This window comes from Aquila chrysaetos, chromosome 20 (genome assembly GCF_900496995.4).
Source record: "Aquila chrysaetos chrysaetos chromosome 20, bAquChr1.4, whole genome shotgun sequence".
Taxonomy (NCBI): Eukaryota; Metazoa; Chordata; class Aves; order Accipitriformes; family Accipitridae; genus Aquila; species Aquila chrysaetos.
In genome coordinates, this window is record NC_044023.1 from 3,531,849 (window position 1) to 3,556,643 (window position 24,795).

Here is a 24,795-nt window from a genome sequence, read left to right on the forward strand (position 1 = left end):
TAGCTACTTATGTACAACGGTTACATATTTGGATATAAATACATAACAAAATAACAAAAGTATGGCTACATTCAATCAGTGCAAAGGTAGCCCACTGTCCTCTCTTAAATACTGCCAAAACCAGATGCTCAGGAAAAGACTACTGCAAACATTTACCAAACCGATAAATTCCAATTTTATTCTAGTTAGTTAAACTGTGTGAAAATGTTATATAACATTACACGTTCAAATGACTTGAGTACAATGCAAAGGAAATGCTCTCCAAAGGTGGCTTTCTCTTTCCATAGTCCGCACAGGAAGCCTGGGAGTCCCACCACCTCCCTTACCCCTGCCACGTACCTTCTGGCTGTGGGTCACGGGTAACCAACAGGCTTTAAACTGTATCGCTCTGCCCCAGGAGTTCTCTGAGAAGCTCTCAGGACCAGAGCATCTTGGCCCTTGTCTTTGGTACAGCTTTGGTGTTTGGTGTCCTACTTCTGCCATTTTGTATAATCATGTTCAAACTACAAACAAATTTTTTTTTTTTTTCAGTTGTTTGAATGTAGGAGACAAGTAACAAGAATGAGTCAAGGGTACACAGAACTGTCTACCTGAGAGCCCAAGGAAGCACATAGAAATGAAAACCCAATAAAAGTCTTTAAGCAACAATTAAGGCTGAATGGATACACCCCCACTCTGTAGAGCAAACCCAAATGAGTTAAAACAAAAGGCTCCATATTACTTACTTTTCTCAGTCAAAACAGAACAGCAATTCTAAGAAGCAAAAGTAAGAAACCATTAAGGTTACCTCACCTTCAGAATACCAATTCAGTGGCAGCACTGCCCAGTAGTAACTTGTTTCAGAATATTGAGCATTACAGTTACCTCCTCAGTGAATGTATGCCACAAAACCATATATATTTATTCACGGCAGTCTCAAAGATTCCATAGTCACAAACAAAAACTCTACTTCTTTGTCTGTAGTGTCTTCCTCCTTGAATTTCATCAATGATTAAATACTGAGCAAGTGATAGTCATTAACTTAGACGTTTTATAGAATCATAGAATAACTAACTTAAAGCTTTAAATTCATCTCTCCCCATACTCTTAACTTGCGTGCAAGTCAGAAGCCTACAAGTCTAAATGTAACAGACCACTAGAGGTGGGAAGCTTGTAGCATCTGCAATAAACAGCAAGCACTGCTATCAAGGGTGTGCAACCAAGACTCCCAGGAAGGAATTTGGTCTGGTACATAAGGGTAGGTAGACGAGCCACTGACTTGTTCTCTGAATTTGGACAAATCTGATTCTGGGAATGAGCATGGCCACAGCTCTGCAACTGACAGGGCACCATTGCACTGATGCAAAGATGATAACTTAGTACGTACTATCTGACTACGTGTCTCAGAGTTAACTACTGGTGAATGGTAGCTGGGATTTTCTTAGAACAAGACCAAGAACCTGGCACCTACCCAGGGTTATGTGCCAAGAATCTGTGCGGTTCCTCTAGCAAGCTTAGAGCAACAACTTATCCAATCGATCCCAGATCTTAAGATTTTAACTTTTTTTGAGAGGCATTTTGGGTTTTCTGGTTGTTCTCAGTTACAAGTCACTGAGACTCCACCTGACAGTTTAAAGAAGGTCACAACACTAGGTGAGGAGCTGCTAACAACATCCAGCCCTGTAAGGGGCTCAACAGATATAAAAATCAGAACGAGTTCCCTAGATAATTTTCATAAATAAATGCAAGGGTGGAATGGAGAAAGGCAAAGTAATAAAGCAAATTTGTTTTAGACCTTCAGGCATAAGCTTGCCATCTCTTCCCTGTGATGGGTTTGGCCTGGAGAAGTTAATTTGGGAAAAACACATTGTACTGCTGATATCCTAGGCTTATTTTAAATGCTTATCTGAAATGTTCAAAAAGCTGATGTGCTGGTAGGTATTTTTCCCCATACCCAGCCAGGAGCATGGAGTGATGTATAAGTCATTCCAACCCACAAGCATCTTTGATGCTGTGTCTGTCCCTCAGAATCACTTCTTGCATGTTCCCCCTCGACGCGCAGGATGATTTGCTTCTGTCTGATCCATCCTATTGTACTGAGTACTGTAGATTGGAGGTAAAGAAGACAAAAAGGGACCATGGTTTTTTTATTTCTTCCCCTTTCCCACTTGCTGCCGACTCATTTAGTCTTGCATTCTTCAACTCTATATTTTGGTAATACGCACCCAGTTCTTACTTCTACTTGCACCTGTATGACTACACAGCTAAAGTAAAAATTTAAGCCAGTGTATAAAAAAACCCAAAACAACAAACCACCTCTCTTGGACCTAAAGAGAGCACAATATTAATATTTTACTATTTGGAGTTGTGTTTGACAGACGGGGTTCTTTAACAACTGACTTATTCGTTGACTATACTTACTACTATTTTGTGACCTAAACTACTTAAAAAGCTGCAGGTAAATGGAGTTATATAAATACAAACCCGCAGCTATCAGTGATATACCAGTACTGAAAATCATTGCCTGGTCAGTCTCAACATATCCAGGAGAGTAAATTAGCCCCTGCGTTATTTAGCCTCTGCCTCATTCGCACAAGCTGAGGTACCTGTCTCTGCTCTGGCTGTAAGACTGTGGTCATTCCAAGCGCTCTACAGAATTAGTGCAAAAAGGAATTTCTAAGACTGCTGCAAATGGTGGGTGACCGAACTAAACTTCCAAGAGCCCTTTCCCTCTCCACTGATGTCAGAATCTTGCTTACACATGCCAGTTATATATGTAATGTTAAATATGATGACTCTGGGCCACCTTATTTACTTTGTTGTGAAGATCAAGATACAGAACAGATCATTTTAGTTTGTAATCCCTAATCATGTGCCACATTTTCTGCCTTCCTCCATAAGATAGTAACTCACTGAAGGCTATTGCCCCGACTATACTTTTTTCAGTGCTTTAACTGCTGCAATCGTTTTCCACCTATGTTCTGCTCACCTTCATGGATGGGTAAACAAGTTCATTTAGACCTCCAGGCTGGGAAAGTACCAGCTCTCACTATACTTTTTTGTGAACATCCCTCAAAGTCACCATGTTGTTTTATTATTTTACACAGAGGGATTTAGAGTATTTTAAAAGCATGAGTTGTTTTTAGAGTGACAGGAACTGTATACCCAACTGGCAAATTTTAGTAAACAAGCCACTCAACGTTCACTAAAATTCTGCTGTGAGCCTAGTCCTTTCTAAAGAGAGCTGGGCAATGAAAAACCTTTCATTTATGCCACAGAGTTGGCAGAAACAAAGTAAAACCAAGTTCAAGATAAAAAAAAGGCACTAGAATAAAAAAGGTGCCATTTAGGAATTGTATTCAGGACCTGCACTTTTGACACTAAGGGGGCTACTGAAAGTATTGGCATTGATCAAATGTTTAATTTTGCAGAGGAATGAAGATTCAGTTTAATTTACATTATTTGTAAATTTGTGTCAAACAGTAAAAGCATTGGTCAAAACCTGAAAGGTTATTTTGAGAAGTCAAATGTTATTTCTCTATTTTTAAATGCAGCATTTGACTTTTAATTCCTAAACAAGATTTTGATTCCAAATGTAATAGTAAAAATAAAAAAAGGAAACCACCTCTTTAAAATAAAAACCCTTGTTAAAGCTTTGGTCTTTGTGAAATGTATTGTGTTTGTTTTGCTAAAATGTCAATATGTGAACACAGAACTTACATGCAAAATCACCAGGAACCAGATTCTGCCTCCCATTCTTTACAAATTCAGCTGCACTTTCTTGATTCAAATGTTCTCTGAAAAGTTCACATGGGTTGACAATAAACAAATGAATGAAAGATCGGTGAACCCATATCCCAAACTGCATCAACATCTGATGATTTCCTGCCAAGTTTGTAACAAATTTACTCAATGGATTTTATTGCCTCTCTCTTTGTGACAGTCAGATGCTTTCATTCCTTACCCTTATTTACAGTCCTAAATTGAAGTAGTAGCATTTGGTTGGCACTGGTGTGACAAAACACATGTTATTGCCTCTGTTCTCTGATGGCATAAAAAGATATTCTTGTGGCCAGGATTCTGATGCAAAAGGTCACAGAATGCTCAGTTTATTTGAGCCTCAGTGTTTGAAGTAGCTGTCTATAAACATCCATATAGGAAAATATGTTAGCATATGGAAATCTAAGACTGTGAACATAGTTAAGGAAGGACCTTTGCAGGAATTCCTGTATTACAAAATTTTCTGGAATTTAACATTAACACAGGAATAAATTTATTTCTTAAAAGACTCCTATTTCAGAGGAAAGAATATGAAATGTATTCACAAGTCACGTAATGCATCACAGCAGAATGTGAAGTTAAGAAAACATGTTGACTTTCCCATCCTGTCATTTATCTTCATGGACAATTTTGATGATATAACGTTAGTGTGTATATATGTGTGCACGCATAGAAACATTTTATAAAGCATAAGGAAGAAACAACTATGCAATGCTACGTAAAATAGTCAACAATCAATCCAGCTTCAATGGTCTAAACAAAAACTATACTAATACAGTGCAGATACTTTATCTGTAAGGTAGGAATAGTCAACAACGTAGCATAGATGTTCAGAGTAGAGAGCATAAGAAAGTCATAGCTGCCAATGCACACATCTCATTTCCAGTTTGCTCTCCTGGATCTGGATCCTCGCTGTGAGCTGCCTAGCAGCTGGTGACAGTTCACGACGGGAGAGGCAGCTTGTTTTCCCACATACATTAGGGCGGTGTGCCAGCAACTGTCATCAGTCACCTCCCACCTTCTCCTCCCAGCTTCCCTCTCCTTGCTTTCTATCACTTTTTTCTCCCTTTTCCACACTGGCCTTCCAAATAAATCACATACATATGCACAAGTGTCATATAAACTATGTGCTAGCAGATACAAAAAGCATGGTAGGAAGAGGGCAGAGCAGCAGTAAGGCACATGTAGTTGTAAGATGCCTACATAGCCCACAGCTCAATGCAGTCCCCAACTTTCTCATACCACCCTGGAGGAAGGCACCTTTTCTGTTCCTTTCTGCCTCCTTCTCATTCGGTATTTCTATTAGTTCAGAGACCACCTTCAGGGGAGAACTTCAGTACCAATCTCCTCTAGGCTACTTCTGAGGAAAAAATGTGTGAACCCAACTCCTTTTACTGTAAAACCCTTAGGTAGAGACCTTGCCAGGCTGACAGTCAACGCCTACAGCACGGCATCTCTCCAATGGTAGTTTGTGGGGTGTACACAATACATTTGAGCCATTGCTACTTCTGCAGATATTTGCCCAGCCTTCTTTTTGTTGGATCGTTTTGAGAATTCAACTGTTTTTCCAGTTCTAGGTTGGAAATAAAAAGAGTCTCAGAAATGTCTGGGGTATTAGAAAGCAATTTTTCTGTACAGGTCTTCAAAGAATAATCTTTAGGGGCACTCAATTTTTTAAACAGTAAATAACAGTTTTTCTGCAAGCTGCATATCATTCCACTAGTGTAGTAATTTCTCTTTTTCTTTTTTTCTCTCATTCCTCCGGAATAACAACATTAACAAGAATTCTGTTAGCAATTCGTAAAATAACTATACATTTCCAGTGCCTCTATTTATATGGCATCCTACACCTCTTGTGACTGTCCCAGAAATAGTATAGAATATTTATTTGCCTCACTTACCGACTCTCCTCACTGTGCAGCACAAGGTCCCTTGTTATTATTCACTCATTAATATCCATATATCACTTAGTATTTTTTGTACCAATTTTTAATTTAATCTGAAACAAATGAATTTTTAACAACAGCTTTTCTCTTGCTAGGAGACTTGACTTCTAGAGCAGCTGACAGGCTGGAGTCATTGATACTATTCGCAATTCCCTAAATGTTCCTGAGAACGTTAATTAATTTACGCACAAAATGGCTCTTCAAGTTTATCTAGTACTTCTTTTCAGGTGCCATCATTGTAAACAGTGAAAAATCTCTCCCTGTTATGCCAATACACAGAGCTAATGTGTGGATCCTGTCTCCCTCCAGTGGCATATCGCACTAGCCATAAAGTCTAATATTAAAGTGCAGTTAGAGCTTCCCTGAAACTCAGGTGATGTTTCTCCATTGCCAAGGTTGCTAGGGGTTGCAGGGATAGCTGGAAGAGATTTCATGTGCCCTAGAAGCCCCAGGGAAATTACAAAATGACCCCATTCTTTCAGCAAGTCTCTCCTAACTGCCAAAACCTGATGTTGCCTTCTCAGCTTGCTGTTGCTTGTGTAGCAATAGCAAGAAACACAAGGGAAAACCATGGGAAGGAGGTGGCAAACTATTTGTTCAGGGCTTGAAATAACTCTCCAAAGCAATAACTGGACTTCCGAAACCACATCTGCTACGTAAAAATTAATAGTCACATTATTATGCTGTTGAAAAAAAAAACAGAGTTGTATGTTGAGGCGTAAAAAGGTATGTCACATTCACTCACATATACCAACAGTTTAGCAATGATACATTCAATTTAGATTGTGTCTTTCCCACAGCATATTTAAATACACCTAAAATCTTTGCACAATGTAATGACTTGTGTGGTGAACAAATGCTAAGCTGTTCCATGCATTGCAGAGACAGGAGAAGACCCTGAATGTCTTCAGCCCATGCCTTTTGAAATGTATGTGCCAATCACTGTAGTACAGATTCACTGCGAGAGAGCAGTATGTATGTTCCTTTGAGCAGGGGAAATGAAATGTGCTCCCAAGCTTGTCTTCAGTCTTTCTTTGGGGAAAGCGGGAATAGTATCCATCCCAGGAGTGATTTATGGCTTTGTTGAACACCTCTGCCCGTTCAGCAAGAACACTGCATTACAGCAATTTGGTCTTCCTATTCTTTAAAACCACATAAGCAATTTGTAATGCAAAACCTATAGTACATACTAAAATGAAATACTTCCTCATTGTGGAGATTATAAACTACATTGTAGGGCAAAATGTTTCTAAACACCGTACCAGTCTGTATCCTGTACTTAGCTTACAATTTAAAATCTCAGTAATTTGTAATGATGGTGCGAACAGCAGACTTTGAGAAGAATTAATTCTTTTGCAAGTTTAAATTTTAAAAGTTTGGGTAGGGGATTACTACTTAACAGCAACATGAGACCCTCACAATCAGCAGCAATATTTTTCTCCTTTCATAGAAAGAATGGTTTGAAATTTAGTTTCTATATCAAATGAACAGACTGTTTTTTAAAGATACATGCGTAAAGTGGGAGTTGTAGTTATACAGATAGTAAAGACAGCTAAGGATTTTTATACCTATGGCTCTTGTATGAATTTCTGGCATTTCACTTTCACCCTTTTTAAAATTTACTGCAACTCACGTGCATGTGCATCACAACTGCCTGGTTCAGAAAGTGAATACCTGATGAAGCAAACAATAAAGAGAATGGGAAGAAATTGGTCCGAAAAAGAAGAGTAAATTCCACAGCTGTTAACAGAACTGCATGAGTGTGATGGGAACTGGATATCTTCCTCCTCTTATCACTACTATTTTTTCCCAGTTAATTGTGTTTTTTTGTTTTTTGTTTTTTTAATGGCTGCATGCTTATAACAATCAAAAATGCAGTAAATTGCTGAAGGTATTACAAGATTTAGTGGTATTAAAAGTCTGGGAAGATTTAGGACATGTGACCTGCCTCTGAACCCTTTCTCCAAGAACTATGCTTAAAAATTACCATCCAGGACTGAATGCACCCTATGAAGTAAGTTTCTCATTAGACTGTGAGATTATCACTCATCACATTCTAAACAAATAAAAGCATCAAAAAATTCTCCAGCAATTAGATATCATTTCATTGCCAACATATGAAAATTCCTAGCTTCCAATTTTAAGGATCAGTATGCTTAGATAGATACAATACAGGTCTAAAATCCACTACTCAGGAATCCGTACAGTTCTCTTGATTTTCTGAGCATGAAACCTCCCAAAAATGAAATCACAATTTCTTCTACATTTTTTTTTTTTTGAAAGAAAACAGAGCCCTAACAATTCTGTTTAACTGCAACAGTTTCCTACACTTTCAAAGCCAGGAGAGAATTTTTATTTTCTCCACCGGTTGAAAACATAGGTTTCATTTGGCCTCAAGGTGGCGATACAATTGTGATAGTTGCTTGCTTCCAGGCTGCATGTACTAAAATTGAATCAATCTGGGTTATTTCTTCTACTGCTAAGAAAAGAGTTCTTTGTACAGAATCACAGTGGCATTACTGCTTCAGTTCTCATTGCTAAAACAACTCTGCGTTATTAAACATTGGAAATAGAGAGTTAAGGGAAGGTAAATTCTCACATACTTTTCCAGTTTGGATTTTCAGAACAGGATTTAAGAAAATATTATCTCTACACCTATACAGTATTCCCAAATGTCTCACACATATGCATATTATAATTAGCCTAATTGGATAGCAATTGCTTACAGCTTTGGTGAGTACCATCTTTTTTAAAAGTATAATTTTATGCATATGCTCAAACATACTAAGATGATGTTAAAGGATGAGTGAATAACTAGCAAAATAAACTCATGCTAACCTGAAAATTAAGGAGTATGCAATGAAAACTACAATTTTCAGGCAAAAAAAAATATAAAATTGAACGTTCATTTATTCTAAATGATTTTCTACCACAAAAAGTGTTTTCCCTAAAACAGATATCAGATGTATTAAAAAGTTCTTTTTCTCTATAAACACACAGAACATGAAAATTTAGCCTAAGTGTCACACAGGAAAATGCAGGAAGAAAGAAATTTTTGAGACAGGGCAATGTAAGGAAAAAAGTCATCTTTGTACTATAAGACTTACCTAGGGTAAGGGTTTTTGCAGGTTAAATTAATGCTCGTTGCTGTGCATTCATGTTTTGGTACTTATAATCAAGAAGGGCAAGAAGGAAGATCCAGTGAGCTACAAGCCAGCCAACCAAATTTCAGTGCCAGGGAAATTTTTGGGAAAACTTCTGGAAGCCATTTTCAAATTGGGTGAAGTACCCATTGCAAGAGGACCCATAGAAAACACCTGGAAGCTCTACAGAGTCATGTTTACCTAATAGCCGAACTCTCATAGCTGAGCTACTAAAGGTGAGTTGTAGAAATGTTTCTGCCATCAGAAGTTTTATTGCAATTTTAACACTTTCCCACTGCAAATAAAAGATCAGACAAATTTAAAATCAATCATAACTATGATGGCTCAGATTTTCCTGTACCTTATATGTAAATTGCCCTGTCATTCATTTACTGTGCTTAATATTCACATGAAAGTATATCAGAGAGAAAGTTCAACCTGTATTATTTCCACACAGAAAAGTATTCTCATGTACAATTCAGTCACAAAACCCAAATTAAATTTGTTCAAGATTTTGGTAAGCACCAACTGTTCGGAGGAGAGTGCAATTCTGACTATGTTGACATGTTCACCCCTACAGATGCTATAATGAATATCTTCATTAAAACAATTTTTTTTGTAATTAAAAAAACAGTAACAGCCAGTTATTAGCATACAAGCACACAATAAACAAGGCTGCTTTATTTTTAAGAATCCTCATTTTAAGAATCCACTGCTACAGCAGGGTTTAAATTTACATGTGTGTGTTTTCCACATTATTGACCATACTATTACTCCTTGATCCATCAAACTGGTACATCTGCTGGTCCCAAACTGATTTAACCTCTTCCATGCACAACTGTTTGGAAAATCCCATTATGAAGAACCAAATGTTTTCCCCAAAAAGGAGCAGTGAGTACATAGCACACACAATTACATATTAAGTGACTTAAATCTGTCGAGAGACAAAGAACCATATTCTGAGTCAGACTTGCACACAAAAAACCATAACAATCCTATTAACTTTGTAAAATACTTCTTTTGTGTGTGTTATAACTCAGGAAAGACCCCATACTTAAGCTATAAACAGCACCTGTATCTTCCAGATTGAGGTAGAGGAACATATTTCAAGTCAATTTGAGCATGAAGTCTATAGAGACCTTACTGTTGATGAAACAAAGCATTTCTGAAGGTTAAATATAGTATTCCACTAGTATAATGAAAACCGATCAGTATGAGCTCTACAGATACACAGGACAAAAGATGGCATTTTCAGACCAAGAGGATTCAGTCTGCTGAAAAGATAGAATATAAAAATGAAATAGCTTTCAAGTGCTGTGTTCTCTAAGAGGAACTGAAAAGACAGATGAATAGCTGCTTAGAAAGCTATAATGAACCATGGAATGCAAATTACACAAAGACAAAAGATTTGAGAACTTCAAACTAAAGTGAGCCTTGAAGAGAAACTTAATTTATTTAATCCACAGTAAACATAGTTGGCACTGTGGTTCAAATACCGCTATCCTAATACAGACACAGTAGTCTCTCTGGAACATTGTTTAAACAGACCTCCAACTAAAGAAGAAAACAACTTCTGCTAGTACACACGCATTATGCTTTGATATTGCAGAGTAAATCCAAATAAACAAAAGTAAAGTTGAAAACTGGAAGCACAAATATCAAGGTTACTTCACTTGTCCTATACTTGCTTCTTAGCAAAAATCTCTAGAACAAATTGAGAAGAGGCTTATGGAATGGGGGGGGGGGGGGGGGGGGGGAAGGGTTTGATGCAAAAAATTCATGGGTTTGAACATTATTAAGTTCTACATTTTCATAAAATGGAAAATCTCTATATATCTATCTTTTTACCAATTAAAAATTGTAATAAAGCTGAACTAACTCCACTTTACTTTTTTTTAATAAAATGAGTTGTGCCAAATTCTATTTTGAAGACTGAGAAGCTAAACTTCCTTTATTTCTTGAAAATTGACCACAGATCCTGCCCATAGACTCAGAAATCTTTCTTCAAAAATTGATTTGATTAGTCTCAACAAAATACTTCTATTTCAATGAAATAGCATTTTTTCAACACAAAAATAATACTCTAAAACCATTTCATCATGCATACTACCATTAAATTACCTGTATTAGTGTTCACACTCTCTATTATGGTCCATTCTACTTCAGCTTCTTTCCTACAAAAAGGTGCTTAAAATACTAAGGCTGAAATACAGCAATGTGTCAGTTAAAGTCTCCTTGAAACGGAGAAGGAAGTTGGCTTGTTTAAGCAATCCATCAAGCCTTCCCAAAAGAGATTCTAGTATCAGCTGAGCTGTATGTGTGGGACAAACAGATACATGCACACGTGTCTTAAGTGCTTTGTACTTCACAGACTGCTTAGACTAATACTACGTGCTTTGGAAATTGTCATGGCAACAATGTATTTCTTTACAAATGGAACCAGTATAGTAAATAGGCATATAAAACCCCCTTGTAGCCTGACAATCATGTTGCTTAAGCTTGCATGCCCTCCCTCAAGGACAAACAGAAGCAAGGGTGTCAGTGGCTTGTGAAAAATCCACACACAGGGCAAAATCCTGTTAACGGTCCTCTCACACACCGCTGGACAAGTGAAAGAATCAACATTTAAGCAGCAGGACTGCCTCCTATTCACACTAGATCGATAAACTTTGCAGGTGGAGGAGTCATCATGGTGTAGTACAAGAAAAGAGTATGCAGTGAACACTTTTTGTTAAGGCAGCGGGTAAACTTCAGTTTTCAGAACCATACAGCGGGGTGAAGCACTCGTTAAAACTGGACAAAATAAACCAGTGCCATCCCTGTTCTCAGATAAGCATATGACAGTCAAATTTCTTGTCTCTGCTAAAATGAGTTAAGACGCATGGGGTTTACTTGAAATTGGACTGGCTTGCTGTATTTACTACAGTCTATTATATGTTGCAAACAAATAACTCGGAGCGTGTCAGAGAACCCTGTTGTTTTTCTCCGTTACTGTGCTAATTTCTCAGGTGAACTGAGGAGGCTACCTGTAAGCAAGCTAGCCGTGGGAAATCCATAGCACATCACTGACATTCTAACACCACTTCCACAACTCTTCTTTCACTTCCCATCTATGCCGACATAGAACAATGGAAACATTGTCGAGTCCAAAACTGGCAACATGATTAAGTTTTCACCTAAAATTTTCAATATTTTAAATTAATCTTTTTCTTCTAGCTTGTTTTTTATGTAGAAATATTACTTGTTTAAAAGTTAACTTTATATGAGCATTCATTTCAGACACTTCAAGGAAATAACCTGAAGGGTTCCCTCTATTGTCTTTTGCAACAAAATACACATTTTCCACAAGCAGAGGTTAAAAAAAAGTTATGCTGACACATTTTCAGTAAGCAGATTAAAAAAAATTAATTTTGACAAATATCCCCAAACTTCCTTTCTATCTCCATCTCAGGATCCATTTAATGTTGTAATAGCCCTAGGAGTAACACCGTATAATGCCTTTTACATTGCCAAACCAGATAAGTAAAATGCTGTCTGCAACCTGTCAGGTTTTGTAAAGCTTGTGTCATCTTCCCTCCTCGATATCAGACAAATGATATATAATAACTGTTTTATTGTAGTCATCTGTCACTGAAAAAAAAAAAATCAACTTAATCCAGTATTTCCATGTTCAACTCTACTCTGGAAACAACAAAAAAGACAGAGTTCCTAGTTTGAGTGCTTCATTCCTCCTTGACTGCATATAGAGATTTCTGCTTCAAAGACAACAATTGTCAGAATGATTAATTTCTCTACTAATCTTGACTGAGATTTAGAATGAGCAGAGAACTGTAAAATGGATAAGTCTCAGTTAAATTTGTTCCCATTGAATCAATGGCAATGCTCTTGCCCCTCTGTGGCAGAAGCAACAACTGCAACTCAGCATTTCTGAAAATTCTGATTTATCAACCAAGGTACTTTTCTACTAAAAGAATAATCTATTCCAACACATGTAAGCATTGATGGCTTTAACACCCTTATCCACAATTCAAAATCTCTAACAATGAACAACTATCCAGCAATCACCTATACTCAAACTTTAAAATCAAGAAACCCTTACATTTTTTCCCAGTCACAGAGGAAAATAAATATGTGGACCATGATCCTACCTGTGGGTCAGACAGTCGAGAAAGGTCAGGGTACAAGTAGAATTTTATCCCCTCGGAAGCACCTGGTAACGTTACTCCACGAATCAGAAGAATCATCAACATGATATAGGGGAATGTGGCTGTTACGTATACAACCTAGCAAGAAGAGGCAAACATTAGAAAAATATTTTCTTCCAACTGCAACAAAAACACCTCATTTTCACATCCATTTTGCAATTAGATATAAAACCAAAACCTTTTCTGGAGGAAAAGAGCTTTTGATGCCTTTGTCTGTGCAGGTGAATTTTGTCCTCCAACCATATTCTCTTCTAAACTATTTACGTCTTGTAGGAAAGGTCAACACTTTTTTTGTGGAGAGATTGGAAAGCTCTCTGTAAGTAGATTATTTACTCTCTCTTTGTGACTGGTGACCAGACACTATACTATAGTGTACTTGTACACTGTACCACATACTATTGCAAACACAGATACAGGGAAATTGACTCATAATAGCAAGTAATTAATTGCATTATATTATATGTATTATATAACAACATATACCATGAATTCTCAGTCACCTAGTAATTACTTACCTGTCGTCTCATAAGACTGCTTTCCCTGCATGTCTGTGTTTGAGGAATAAACATTTCATCAAGCCAAAAGGTTAAATGCTATATATATCTCCTTGCAATTTGCTATAGTACCCTTATCATGCAAAGAACCTTCAGGCAAAATTTCTGAAGTGCTCAAGCCCAGCAATTTCTGCTTTCACAATATACGGCCTCATTTTTTTTCAGAAATCAGTTTGCTCTCAGCATGAGGAGCAGTTCAGCTGTTCTGGAAACCTGCAAGAAGTCATGTTTTCTAAAGGAAAAATTGAGCAGAATTGATCCCATTTTACAATCACAAACCTGACAGCAATATATAGCTGCTCATACTTGGAGATGGATTAAATGATAAATTCCATGTCACTATAAATATTTCCTTTAAATAATAACATAACTTAACTCTCCATAATTCTCTATAGCTATGTATGTATGTATATATACACACACACATATATCTGCCTATGCAGAGTAGGTATAAAATATCGTAATATGAGATGATACTCTTATTCATCTGCCTTGCACAAGTCAAAATTACTTAACAAGCTGCAAGAATGGGGAAAATCATTTGGCAAAAAATACAACCTGTATAGCCCTCAAAAATATGCATTTTAAATTTCAAAGTTCATTATCTGTCTTATGCCTACGTAAAAGAAAGAGGTACATCAGATAATGCACCCATGAAAGGATTCTCAAACACATTTTCATGACTAATGTACTGAAATTTGATTTTCAGACCGTAATGAGTATTTAACCCTAAAAATGTAATCATCTGATGTGTGCCTCAGCTGGTACACTCAGAAATCAGGAGCTCAAAATCACATTGCAGATCTCCAAACACATCCAGCTGCCCAAGACATATTTAGACACTTCACTCTCACTCACCTTAACAGGAGGTAAGCATCAATATATCTTTCAGGTGTCTTATCCCTTTTGCAAATACAAACCATGCTTTTCCCAGGAAATTGAGACAACCATTATGTTTCTATAAGTCTCAGAAGCTGGAAATGATGAATTCATATGTCAATAAAATGCAAAATGGAAAACTTTATCCCAGTCCTTACGTTTATTATAACTGACTATTAGTTGAAATGCAAACTGATATGACTGGCTGAGTTCAAATAAATCTCGTCTCAAAGAGACTGCTCTCCACATTTAAGTTTCAAATAAAAATGGATCGTCAGTTAATGAGAAGTAAAAATGAAACACACAGAATGGACATGGTCCTGCTCTGAGTCATACTGGGTGGAAAAGATGGAGTAGGCAGCAACTGGTTTTCATGTTTCTGTATTTAATTCTTTGCCAGCTATTTTTCTCTACTTCTTTTAAATCAGTAGTTGCTTTTAATAGAGGATAGTCTGCAGACACATGCATTCGGTGACATGGAAGGTGTTGCACCCGAATACCTGTTATAACATTAAAGAATAACATTTCATTGCATCATGCTTTATTAACCGTACTGGTTTGCAGCCTGTTACCTTGCGCACCCTGCCACTGCCTTGAAACATTTTACATCAGTAAACAGATCGCAATTTTGTAGGGGCAGATTTGTTCCCAGGTTCCTTTGGGTGTATTTCCTCACTCAGCTCCATCAAGGAAGAGCTGCAACCACTAATCTCTATGCCAAGACAGGTCGGGTAAAGGTACTCTTGTACAGTAGTCTGTAATCCTGCAGCAGCCATCCAGGCTTGTAGAGTTATACTTCACAGTTTTCTGTTTGCTTTTCCAAATGCCTTCCACAGCCCATCCACACCTATTAACAGTATTAGAGGTACTAGAACCACAACCTCTAGCATATTTTTTTTATCATGAGGATAGTTGTGCCTCAGCTTTAGAGGAATGAGGACTCTCCTTCCTTTCTGGTTACCATGCAGAAAGAGGATATAAATAGAGCGCAATTGGCTCAATATTTCTGGCAAGAAATACTAATGCAGATATCCAGAACAACAATGAAAGAGATACCCAGGAACCATGTGTGGGAAAGATATACCCTTCCTGAGCCCATTGACACTGTTGACAATTTATTGGTGTTAGCGCTCAAACAGCCAAATGAGGCTGCTAAAACTGCAAGCTTCTCTTGTGCTGCAACAGGTAATGTGTATTGTGTTCAGAAAGGGGAGAGAAGGCCACCACTTGTAGGTGGTGTTCGAGTCTCACAGCATGTTGAGCCACTTAATTCCATTGCATCCAGTGCATTAGTTGCGCGTTTTATCACGCTTCTCAAGAGCTCATGAGGTGAGGGAGGATAGGGCATTTTAGAAATCAAATGCCATTATTAGTATCATCATCACATCTGTAGGCATTAAAAGTTTCCTGAATTGTTTTCTTTTCTTTCAACACATCAAACCTCTCTGAATATAAATGTGAATACAACTGTTTCTAATTACACTGCATCCTGTTTTAATTGACTTTAATTGCTTGGTATGTTAATTTGCATTCCAATGCTGAAAATGCTTTTTTTAAACCCTTGTCAGAGCAGTGCCAGTGTTTAAGCAGTTGGAAACAAAATAAAAATTTCTGGCATGCTAGTTTTTGCACCAAGTTCTCCTATTACAATATAATTGAAAGACAAATTTACAAAGATATTTAGACATACAAGTATGTGGAAAGGCACCTACTGGGACATCTAACAGCTCTTAAGCATACTTAGGTGCTTAACTGAAAGTGCATTAGGACCAGAGATCCTGAGAATAGATATTTCATTGACTGCCATGAGCTTTAAATACCAAAGTATTGGAAGTAAGTTAAGTACCAAGTACTGGAACTTTAAATACCAAAACCATAAGAGACTTAGATGTCTGTATCACTCAAGGTTAGTTACAAAGATATCTAGGTATCTACGCAATGATTTCATGAGTAAGGCACCATAAAGATCTTGAGAACTGAACTAGCTGCCAGTTTGCATCTTTTCATACCTAAGTATCTTTAAAGTGCAAATATGGCGCATGGGTTCAAATTTGGCTACTGGGACTGTTGAACATCTTGTCCTAAACGAAAAGGTGCTTTTCTGAACATTCTGGCCAGATCATGCTGCAAAGGTTCAAGTGGAGGTGACTTGGCTTGAGAGAAAATCTAGAAGAAATACATTATAAATCTGTTGAGAATAAGGAAGAAGCCCTGCATGCAATGAATTGAGCCACACCCCCACAGAAATGTAAAAGCCTAAAAACTGATTGCTCTGGCTACAGCTACTACAGAACACACCAGCCTGATGTTCACACACTACCTCACAGCAGCTTCTTAGCAGGGTGAGTCATGAAGTAGTGAACTTTAATCCTTTGCTTGACTCTTGCTGTGAACATAACTGAACCAGAATTCAGTGGACAAAATATAACTTTCTGAGGCTAGGAAGTTGAGGGAATTCTTTCCTGCAAGCTGCGATGCTTGAGCTTGTTTGCACTATAATGAACCAACTGCATTTTATAAATGGAATAAAAGTGTTTAAAATTTCACTTGATGCTTCAGAAAATTACTGGCTTGCTAATCCCCTTCCCCTAAAGTCCTCTATTGCTCTATTAGGCTATGAACACAAGTAGAGTCAATGCAAGAATTGTCAGCAATTTGCCCAAACTCAGTATTAGAAGAGTTATATGGAAAATAAGACCTGACGCCATTCCCTGCTCATCTTTATCTTTCATTCAGTGTTTTCAGTATATCGGCTAATCATTTAGCCTATTTATTTAGTTGACAGCGTAACCACAGAGAACTAGATCGACACCACCAACTTCCTTTTTTAAGAGGAGACTGCTGAGCAATCTTCAGATCTCGGTGACATACGAGGTTTGTCTACACAGGACAAAAAAAGAAAATTATGCCCAAGCTCCAGTACACTCCTGTGTGAAGAAACAGCTTGGGAACCAAAATTTCACTACCTGAGTGATGTGACAGGGTAAAGAGTAATTTTTATCCTGCTTTACAATGTTGATGCAGAAGGGCATATTAGTACAACTATAGAAATATAATTATCTTACCACTGTCTGGCTGCTCTGGTGTCTGTAGACACACTCAGGTATTACCAATTTGGGCATGATTTCCTTCAAAATTTTAGAAAGAGTTCTACATGCCACAGTTAACCCACACATCTTGGCTCCACTAATATTTTTCCAGTTTCAACCAAATTCTAACTTACTAGATGTTAACAGCAGATAATAACACCATAAAGGATTTTTTCAACCACCATAGCATACTGTGAAATTTTCCATATAACATTGCTTGAAAAAGAGTCTTTTGCTGATGTGACACTATAGCAACTACGGACATACAAATGACAACTGAAGAGAGATTTTCAGCATTAATTGCATTTACAAGAAAAATGGTATAAAATGGTATAAAGGAATGACAGCTGATTCACAAGTTTTTAAAAAGTATGTCAAAAGGGGGGGAGGGTGTCTAGATCTACTTACTTTTTGAAACTGAAATTTCACATGCAGAAAAAGAAACTGAACCAAAAACCCAACAGAATACCAGATAAGTGGATTTGTATGATGTAAGATTGGGGGGGGGGGGGGGGGGGGGGGGGGCTGGGATAGAATCAGCAAAATGGCTGATTTTTCTATTTTCTCTCTGTGTTTTATAGATTTATTCAGCATCATCTTCTGTTTGTGTTGTTTATCCACAGAGGGAAATTTGCTCCAGAATAATCTTGTGAATCATCCCTAACCAGATTGCTTACACACTGCAGAAATTCTTCTAAGCTACTAATGATTCATATGTGAGTGCAGACAGTTTCACTTGGAGCAGAAAGTTCAAAAACCAACAGGTAAGAAAATTTAAAGATATTTGAGAGTTGAGAAGTAAGTATCTAAGAGGAAAAATTCACGGGAATGCAAGATGAGCTAGAAAATAGGGGCCAGAAGAGGACATCTAATGAAGATATGCAAGAACCTTGTTAAATGCACAGTGGTCACAGGAAACAAGATCCTACATCACACAATAACAGCAGAAAGGAATAAACACACTAATACCACATCACACTGAGGTCATTGGCTGGGACAGAGAAAAATCTCTATCTAGCAGAGCTGTGCAATTCCTTATTTTTATCCACGTGGTGATAAAGGCAATAAGTAAATAAAAGTCTGAGTCAAGGTGAAACAGTTTCCTTTACAATGAAATGAAAGCTCAACTCCAAAATTCATCTTGAGTCAATACAAAAAAATTACATTCTATTCCATTTTGTTTTGGCATTCTTTTTTAGTGAATGCGTGGAGGGAGATGTCTCTTGACTGAAAAATGCTTTAACAAGCCAAAGTCATTATTTATAAGCTTCATTTCAATATTTAAAAATGGATGAAAAATGTCGCCTTTTCCTATTTTTTTTCAGCAAGAATTGTTCTTTACATTGGGTATGACTTTATGAACTTTTCAGCACTTCCCAAATTCCATTTCAACAACATAATCTGTGTTCAGAAGACTGCCTACCTGTAGACAAAAGTTCCAAAAGGAGGGGAGGAAAAATATGGTGGAAGTTTTGACTCAGTGCTGAGGACCCTAGTGCTCTAATAACCTCTACCAGGCCAATCCAGGAATACAGCTAAAATTGGAAAGCAATGAAAAAGTACCAAAGACAGACAATATTAATGCACTGCAGCAGCTCACATTACCGGCTGAAGTGAGTGAACAAATCACTTACATGATGAGCTATTTCTCCCCATAAATATTCCTTAAACAGGATCAAGTTTTCTAAATATGTGTTACTTGAAATAATTTCCCAGCTAATTACCACAGCTGGTTTTGTCTCCAGATTGCCCAGGACCATTGAAATCAAGATCTGTCTTATTTCTTCTAATATTGCTCTTCAAGCTTGTTGGTTATTTTGATGGGGTCTACAGGCCTCATATTTAATCAAAAAAATACACTGCCTAGATCAAATACAAAGCTAGATTTCTGTGTATTTGGGTAAAAATTCCCTAATTTAACAGATACTGCTGCCCCAAAAGATTAATTTGTTAGACTACCAAGAGAAACTAAGGAGAAATGGTCATAAATATGGCCTGAGAGATTTCAAGACAAATATCTTGGAGCATAGCTATATCTACACTGCAGAACTGGTGCACTTCACACCGCACCCACAGCAACACCTCAGTTCCTTGGTTATCCCTACTTCTCAACTCGGTGTTTGAACACAATGAGAGGGTGCAAAACTCCCTACATTTCCTTCAGAAATAAACCTTGCTATGTGAGTAGAAGGGAGTTTCAGTGATTCTGCAGAGACTGCCCCATCCATAGAACCGGAAAACACAGACTAATTAGTGCTTTTTGGAACAGAATTTCCCCTCTGTGCAGACATAATAGTTAAGCCCAATCATGGGGACTGGAACACACAAAAGTGCCTATATAACACGTAGAAGCAGTTAATTTTATTACATTATTTAAATCAGTTATGTAAATGCCTGCATTTAAGCACTAAATAATGGTAAAAGCAGATAACCAGATTCTTTCTTGAACTGACCATATGCATGCACAGCTTAATAATGACCTAATCAGTTACAAAGAACATGCCAACAGCTTCTAAAAAAGTGGGACTGATCATAATAGATGGGCTGCATCCTGAAAGAATGTCTTTAAATCACAGTTCCACATATTTCAAGAATCCATTCCAGTCTGAATAGGCCTTGGTCAAATTCATAGTGAAGTTTGATTCAGGTCAAGAGAAGAGACTTACTTTATCTAGATTAAGGCTCATGGGAAACTATTTGTACGGTTACCCTAAGTTTACACAGTCTACAAATTAATGCATAAGTCTATAGTAGGTTTTGGAGACCCTGCTCTGAAGTGTACAAAAAGATTCACTAGTGAATCCACACAATGCTAACCTTGCTGGCCTGAACAGGGACACAGACTGAACTAAGAAACTGTGAGACTGTTAGTCATGTTGTTTCATCAATGCTACTGCATATTTTACTGTCATTAAGTGCCAAAGGAGGAGAGCAGGAAGACTTACTTCCTAGATAAATACCTATAGTAAATACAACTCAGAGAAATCTCAGGAACTCAGTGTGATGACTTGCATCCTCCCAGTGTTGCTGTTCTTCGGTCTCCAAAATTATATTGTCCAAACTCAATATTCATCCTATACTTACCAACTGCCTGAGCATCCTCAGAGGAGTTACGTTGATAAAAAAAGTAAAGGATGCAACAATTCTAAACACTAACATGCCTAAGTGTGTGCTATCCATTTGTTAGAAAGTGTGCTTGTCACGTTGTTAATACATTGTTAATACACTGCCAATGCAAAAATTCCAACAGTTGTAAAAACAGCATGCCCAAAATAATTCTGTGAAACAAGGGGAGGTCTGTAGTGTAATTTCCAAAAGCAGAAAGCTGCAGAAAACCTTTAGCAAAATGAGTACTACAATTTGGCAAGCAGATACAGCTCTACCAATGTAAACACAAAAGAAGCAATCAGATGATAAAAATCAGGGTATATTGTCACTAGTACCTATAGGGTGTAGTGGGGTTTTGTTTTGTTTAGGGGGGCTTGCTTTGTTTTGTGTTTTTTTTACCCTGAAGAGGCTATTCATTTAAATTCATTATTTTATCTCTACCATAAATGGGCCAGCCTTGAACTAGAATGGCAAATGAAATAATGGTATAACTATGGCTATCTAGAGAATAATGTTAATTTATAGTTTTGGTTAACATTCAAGTGCACAAAGAGGAAGACCTGCTCTGTGGTTGTGGGCAGGGAGAGGAGGACTGGTAGGGAGGAAGCAAACTTCAGCATCTTGGCTAAGCTCATTACTGCAAGCAAAAGTGTTTATGTAGAGCTCCCATCAAGTAGGGAATTTGCAGAGCCACAAATATCTCAAAATCAAAGACTGCTATTTAATCAAGTAAAAGTCAACTTTAAAAATCAATCAGGAAGAATTTTAAATATAAATTAGGACTAATTAATCAACTGAGCATGTTTTTTTTTTTTTTATTTTGAAAAGGTCTTTAAAAAGTTCAAGCTTTTACAAATCAAAGCTGTTCCTTTTCAGAACCTTCCAGGATTTTCAGACTTCTGAATGCCATCTAGTTTGCCTTTATACCCAACAAGCCAGATACCAATATTAGTTACAGATATGAACAGAAACCTGCATTTTGCTTGGAAAACATTTAATATGGGATGACTGTTCCTGATATAGGACAATCCCATTTCTATGAAAATAATTTACAGTGGATCAGAATTATCCCATACTAGTACCTGAATTTCCAGTTTTGTTACTGAGTTTACACAGGCAGAAATGGGGGATTGATAAGGCACTAAATGAATTTGATTTCTTAGCTACTCTAGACATGCCTTCCAGCTCTCACTGAAGGCACCAGTCATTAGGTTCTGACATACACTAAAAAAGTTTAACCTGTAAAGCAGATAAAGATGCAAGGGACAGGAAATGATTTTCTTGTCACACAAAAATTGCAAATCTGCACTGGAATGCAATCAGCATTTTTGGCCAACTCATTCCTCTGATCCAGAGGACAGTAAAGGTTTGTTTGACCTCTGAGTGCTTGCTGGAGAACATGAAACTGGGTTTTCCAGATGAGTGTTGGCCTCATGTAATCACTAGCTGCTCTGAAGAATGACTAGTTTCAATGAATCAACATTTTCCAGTGAAATAGAGCTTTACCAGAACATTCCTTATCATCTCCAGCTTAGATTGCTTGCTTGCCCTGCTTGATTTTTCTCACTTGCCTTTAAATAAACCTCAAACAAACAAAAAAACCACCACACATGTCCCACTCCCAAACGAACACCACCACTAAGGAAAAAAAAGGCGACTGTATGCAGTCTGGAAAGTGGATACAATGCTGTCTACCAAAATGATTAGTAGGTGAGATTTCCTAGCTAGAACTCCTTCTTCAGGTAGCCACAAAAGGTAAAAGGTGCCAGTCAGCAAAGATCAATATAGCAATCAGTGTATACTATCTGCACAAAGGCTTTGACTGGGAAGGAGGTAAGAAGAGAATCAGGTACTGTAGCCAGCATATGAAAAGTCATCAAATAAATGCATGACTACATTAAAAAATTTAAATAATAGCAAATATTAAAACCATGAAAGATCAATACTATAGGAATTAGGAATTTCCCTAGAACTTTGCACCAAAACTACTTACATGTGAGCCTCTTTTTGATTATGTAGTCTATCAGTCTTGCAGCCACTCAAGCAGGTATGTTAGTCACCATCTCTAAATGATTTATCAGTCAATTCTGCACAGCTTTCTGAGAGTACCACAGCATTATTTAATCTTGTGTGTTAAATGCTGGGAAAAAAATGATTTGTAAACAAACAGGCAAAAAAGACATCCCTATAGCACACTCATACCTCTTCTTTCTTTTGATAATTTTTGTAATCATGGAACTGTCTTGTGTATTGGACCAGATGACCTTTAAAGGTCACTTCCAACCAAACCTGTTCTGATTCTATTGGGAGGTTCAGGACGTTTATAGGATAATAAAGAGCTTACTGTTTATTATTGAAAAAGGTGTGTGTTTGTCTACCCACAGGATGATAGACAAATTTCTATCATCCACTGAGGAATATAGGCCCTTATCACCATGGTGACAGCTGAGAGATGTATTCACCATAAAGCATTTGCAATACTACTTGTGTATTAAGTATAATAATTATTAAACAGAAATATAATAAATAGCCTTACCACCTAAACTAACAAGTATCCTTATCATCCAGACCCTAATTCTCCACATTTCCATTCCCTATGGCTACTACATCTATTATAATGCAGTTAGTCACATTGTTATTTTATTTAAAGGCTTATTGCACTATAACTTCCCTACTAAACAGTCTCCTCTACATCTAGCCCCTAAATCACCTCAAGACTGACTTGTAGGACACTGATCTGACAGTGTGCTGCAATTTAATTGTGGTTTTGAGCTGAGTTTCAGTCTAAGAGGAGACACGATGCATTGGAAAGATGAGAGGAATCACACAATAAAGACATTGAGCTGGAAGACAGTGTGACTTAAGATTATGTTACTGCCACAGATTTATTTTTCTATCTTAGGCAAATGCTTTGATCTCTCTGCTCTCCCTTCATCCCTTCAGTTCAACAGAGATCTCTGGCTGTCTGTTATGCGGATGTAAAGGCAAGCTCTTTGGGGAATGGAAGCATCTCACTGTGTTCATCTAAGACTTGGTACACTGAGATTCTAACCTCAGTAAGGCACTCAAGGAACAAGTGACATAGAAACTAAACCACAAAAATGCTTACTGACCTGAACTACGGTTAGTTATCTCAGATGGCAGTGAACAGATTTTATACCCACAGGAAATAACTCAAAGAAGTTTTTATTACAGTTAATTCTTTGTGTCATTATAGCAGTGCCTTATGCTTTCTACATATGACACAATCAAGCTTATACAGGATATTTTGAGGTTTTTTCTTTTCTTTTTTAATCACACAAATTTTTCAATTGCCCAGCAGCAGAAGTGAATAGCAGGTGCGTGGCAGCCAACTCACTTGGGGATGTGTTTTAGTTACCAACATAGCACCAGCAGCTGACTGAAGCTGCCTTTGTTGCTCATGTAGCAATTTATTTCATTAAGCTTTCCCATTCTTAAGACTGAGTTTGGATTCAGTCCATGTTAGTTGACACCAGGGTGGTATACAGAATTAAAGTTTGTAAATCTCACAAGAACAGCCTTGTAAACAAAACTTCTACTACAAAGACATCTTTGCATTGTAGATAAAGCCAAAAATCTGGCCTATACTGACTGCAGAAACTAAAGAGACTGCCTTCCCACTGGCAGGAACTTGATAAAATACTAACCTTTGCATACAGTGCCACAGGAATGGATACCTATAAACTGCTTTGTAAATTGCAAAGAATGAGCCAATCTTGAAGCTATATAAGATTAGCACTATCTGAGAACTACCTGTGTGAGAATAGGGGATTATATCTATTCTACTTCAGCTGGAGAAGTACGAAATTGAAGCATCACTAAGAGAGTCAGTGCTATAAATGGATACCAGCTCTCATGTTTCTGTATTCGAGTTGAGGGACCAAGGAGATACCTTGTATGGTCTTGCTGAAGAAAAGGTGCAAGTAATATTCCAAATACATAAACTAAGATTCAGCAAAAGCAACATCTATAGTGATTTCTGTACACATACAAAGAGACTAGGACATGGGAAACCACACAAAAGTTTTGTAAAACATAGCTTCCTAAACCTCAACAGTTATAAATCACAGATATAAGCAGTGTGTCACGGA

General features: G+C 37.4%; 1 protein-coding gene across 3 annotated transcripts in view; it reads right to left on the minus strand.

The window, feature by feature from the left end:
• The window catches only part of SLC6A11 (solute carrier family 6 member 11), a 109,928-nt gene that overhangs the window by 44,311 nt on the left and 40,822 nt on the right, over positions 1-24,795 (minus strand). For all 3 annotated transcript variants that reach the window (XM_029996100.2, XM_029996099.2, XM_029996098.1), the window contains exon 7: positions 12,997-13,131. In XM_029996100.2, coding sequence (XP_029851960.1) covers positions 12,997-13,131 — 135 coding nt within the window. The remainder of the gene's footprint in view (positions 1-12,996; positions 13,132-24,795) is intronic.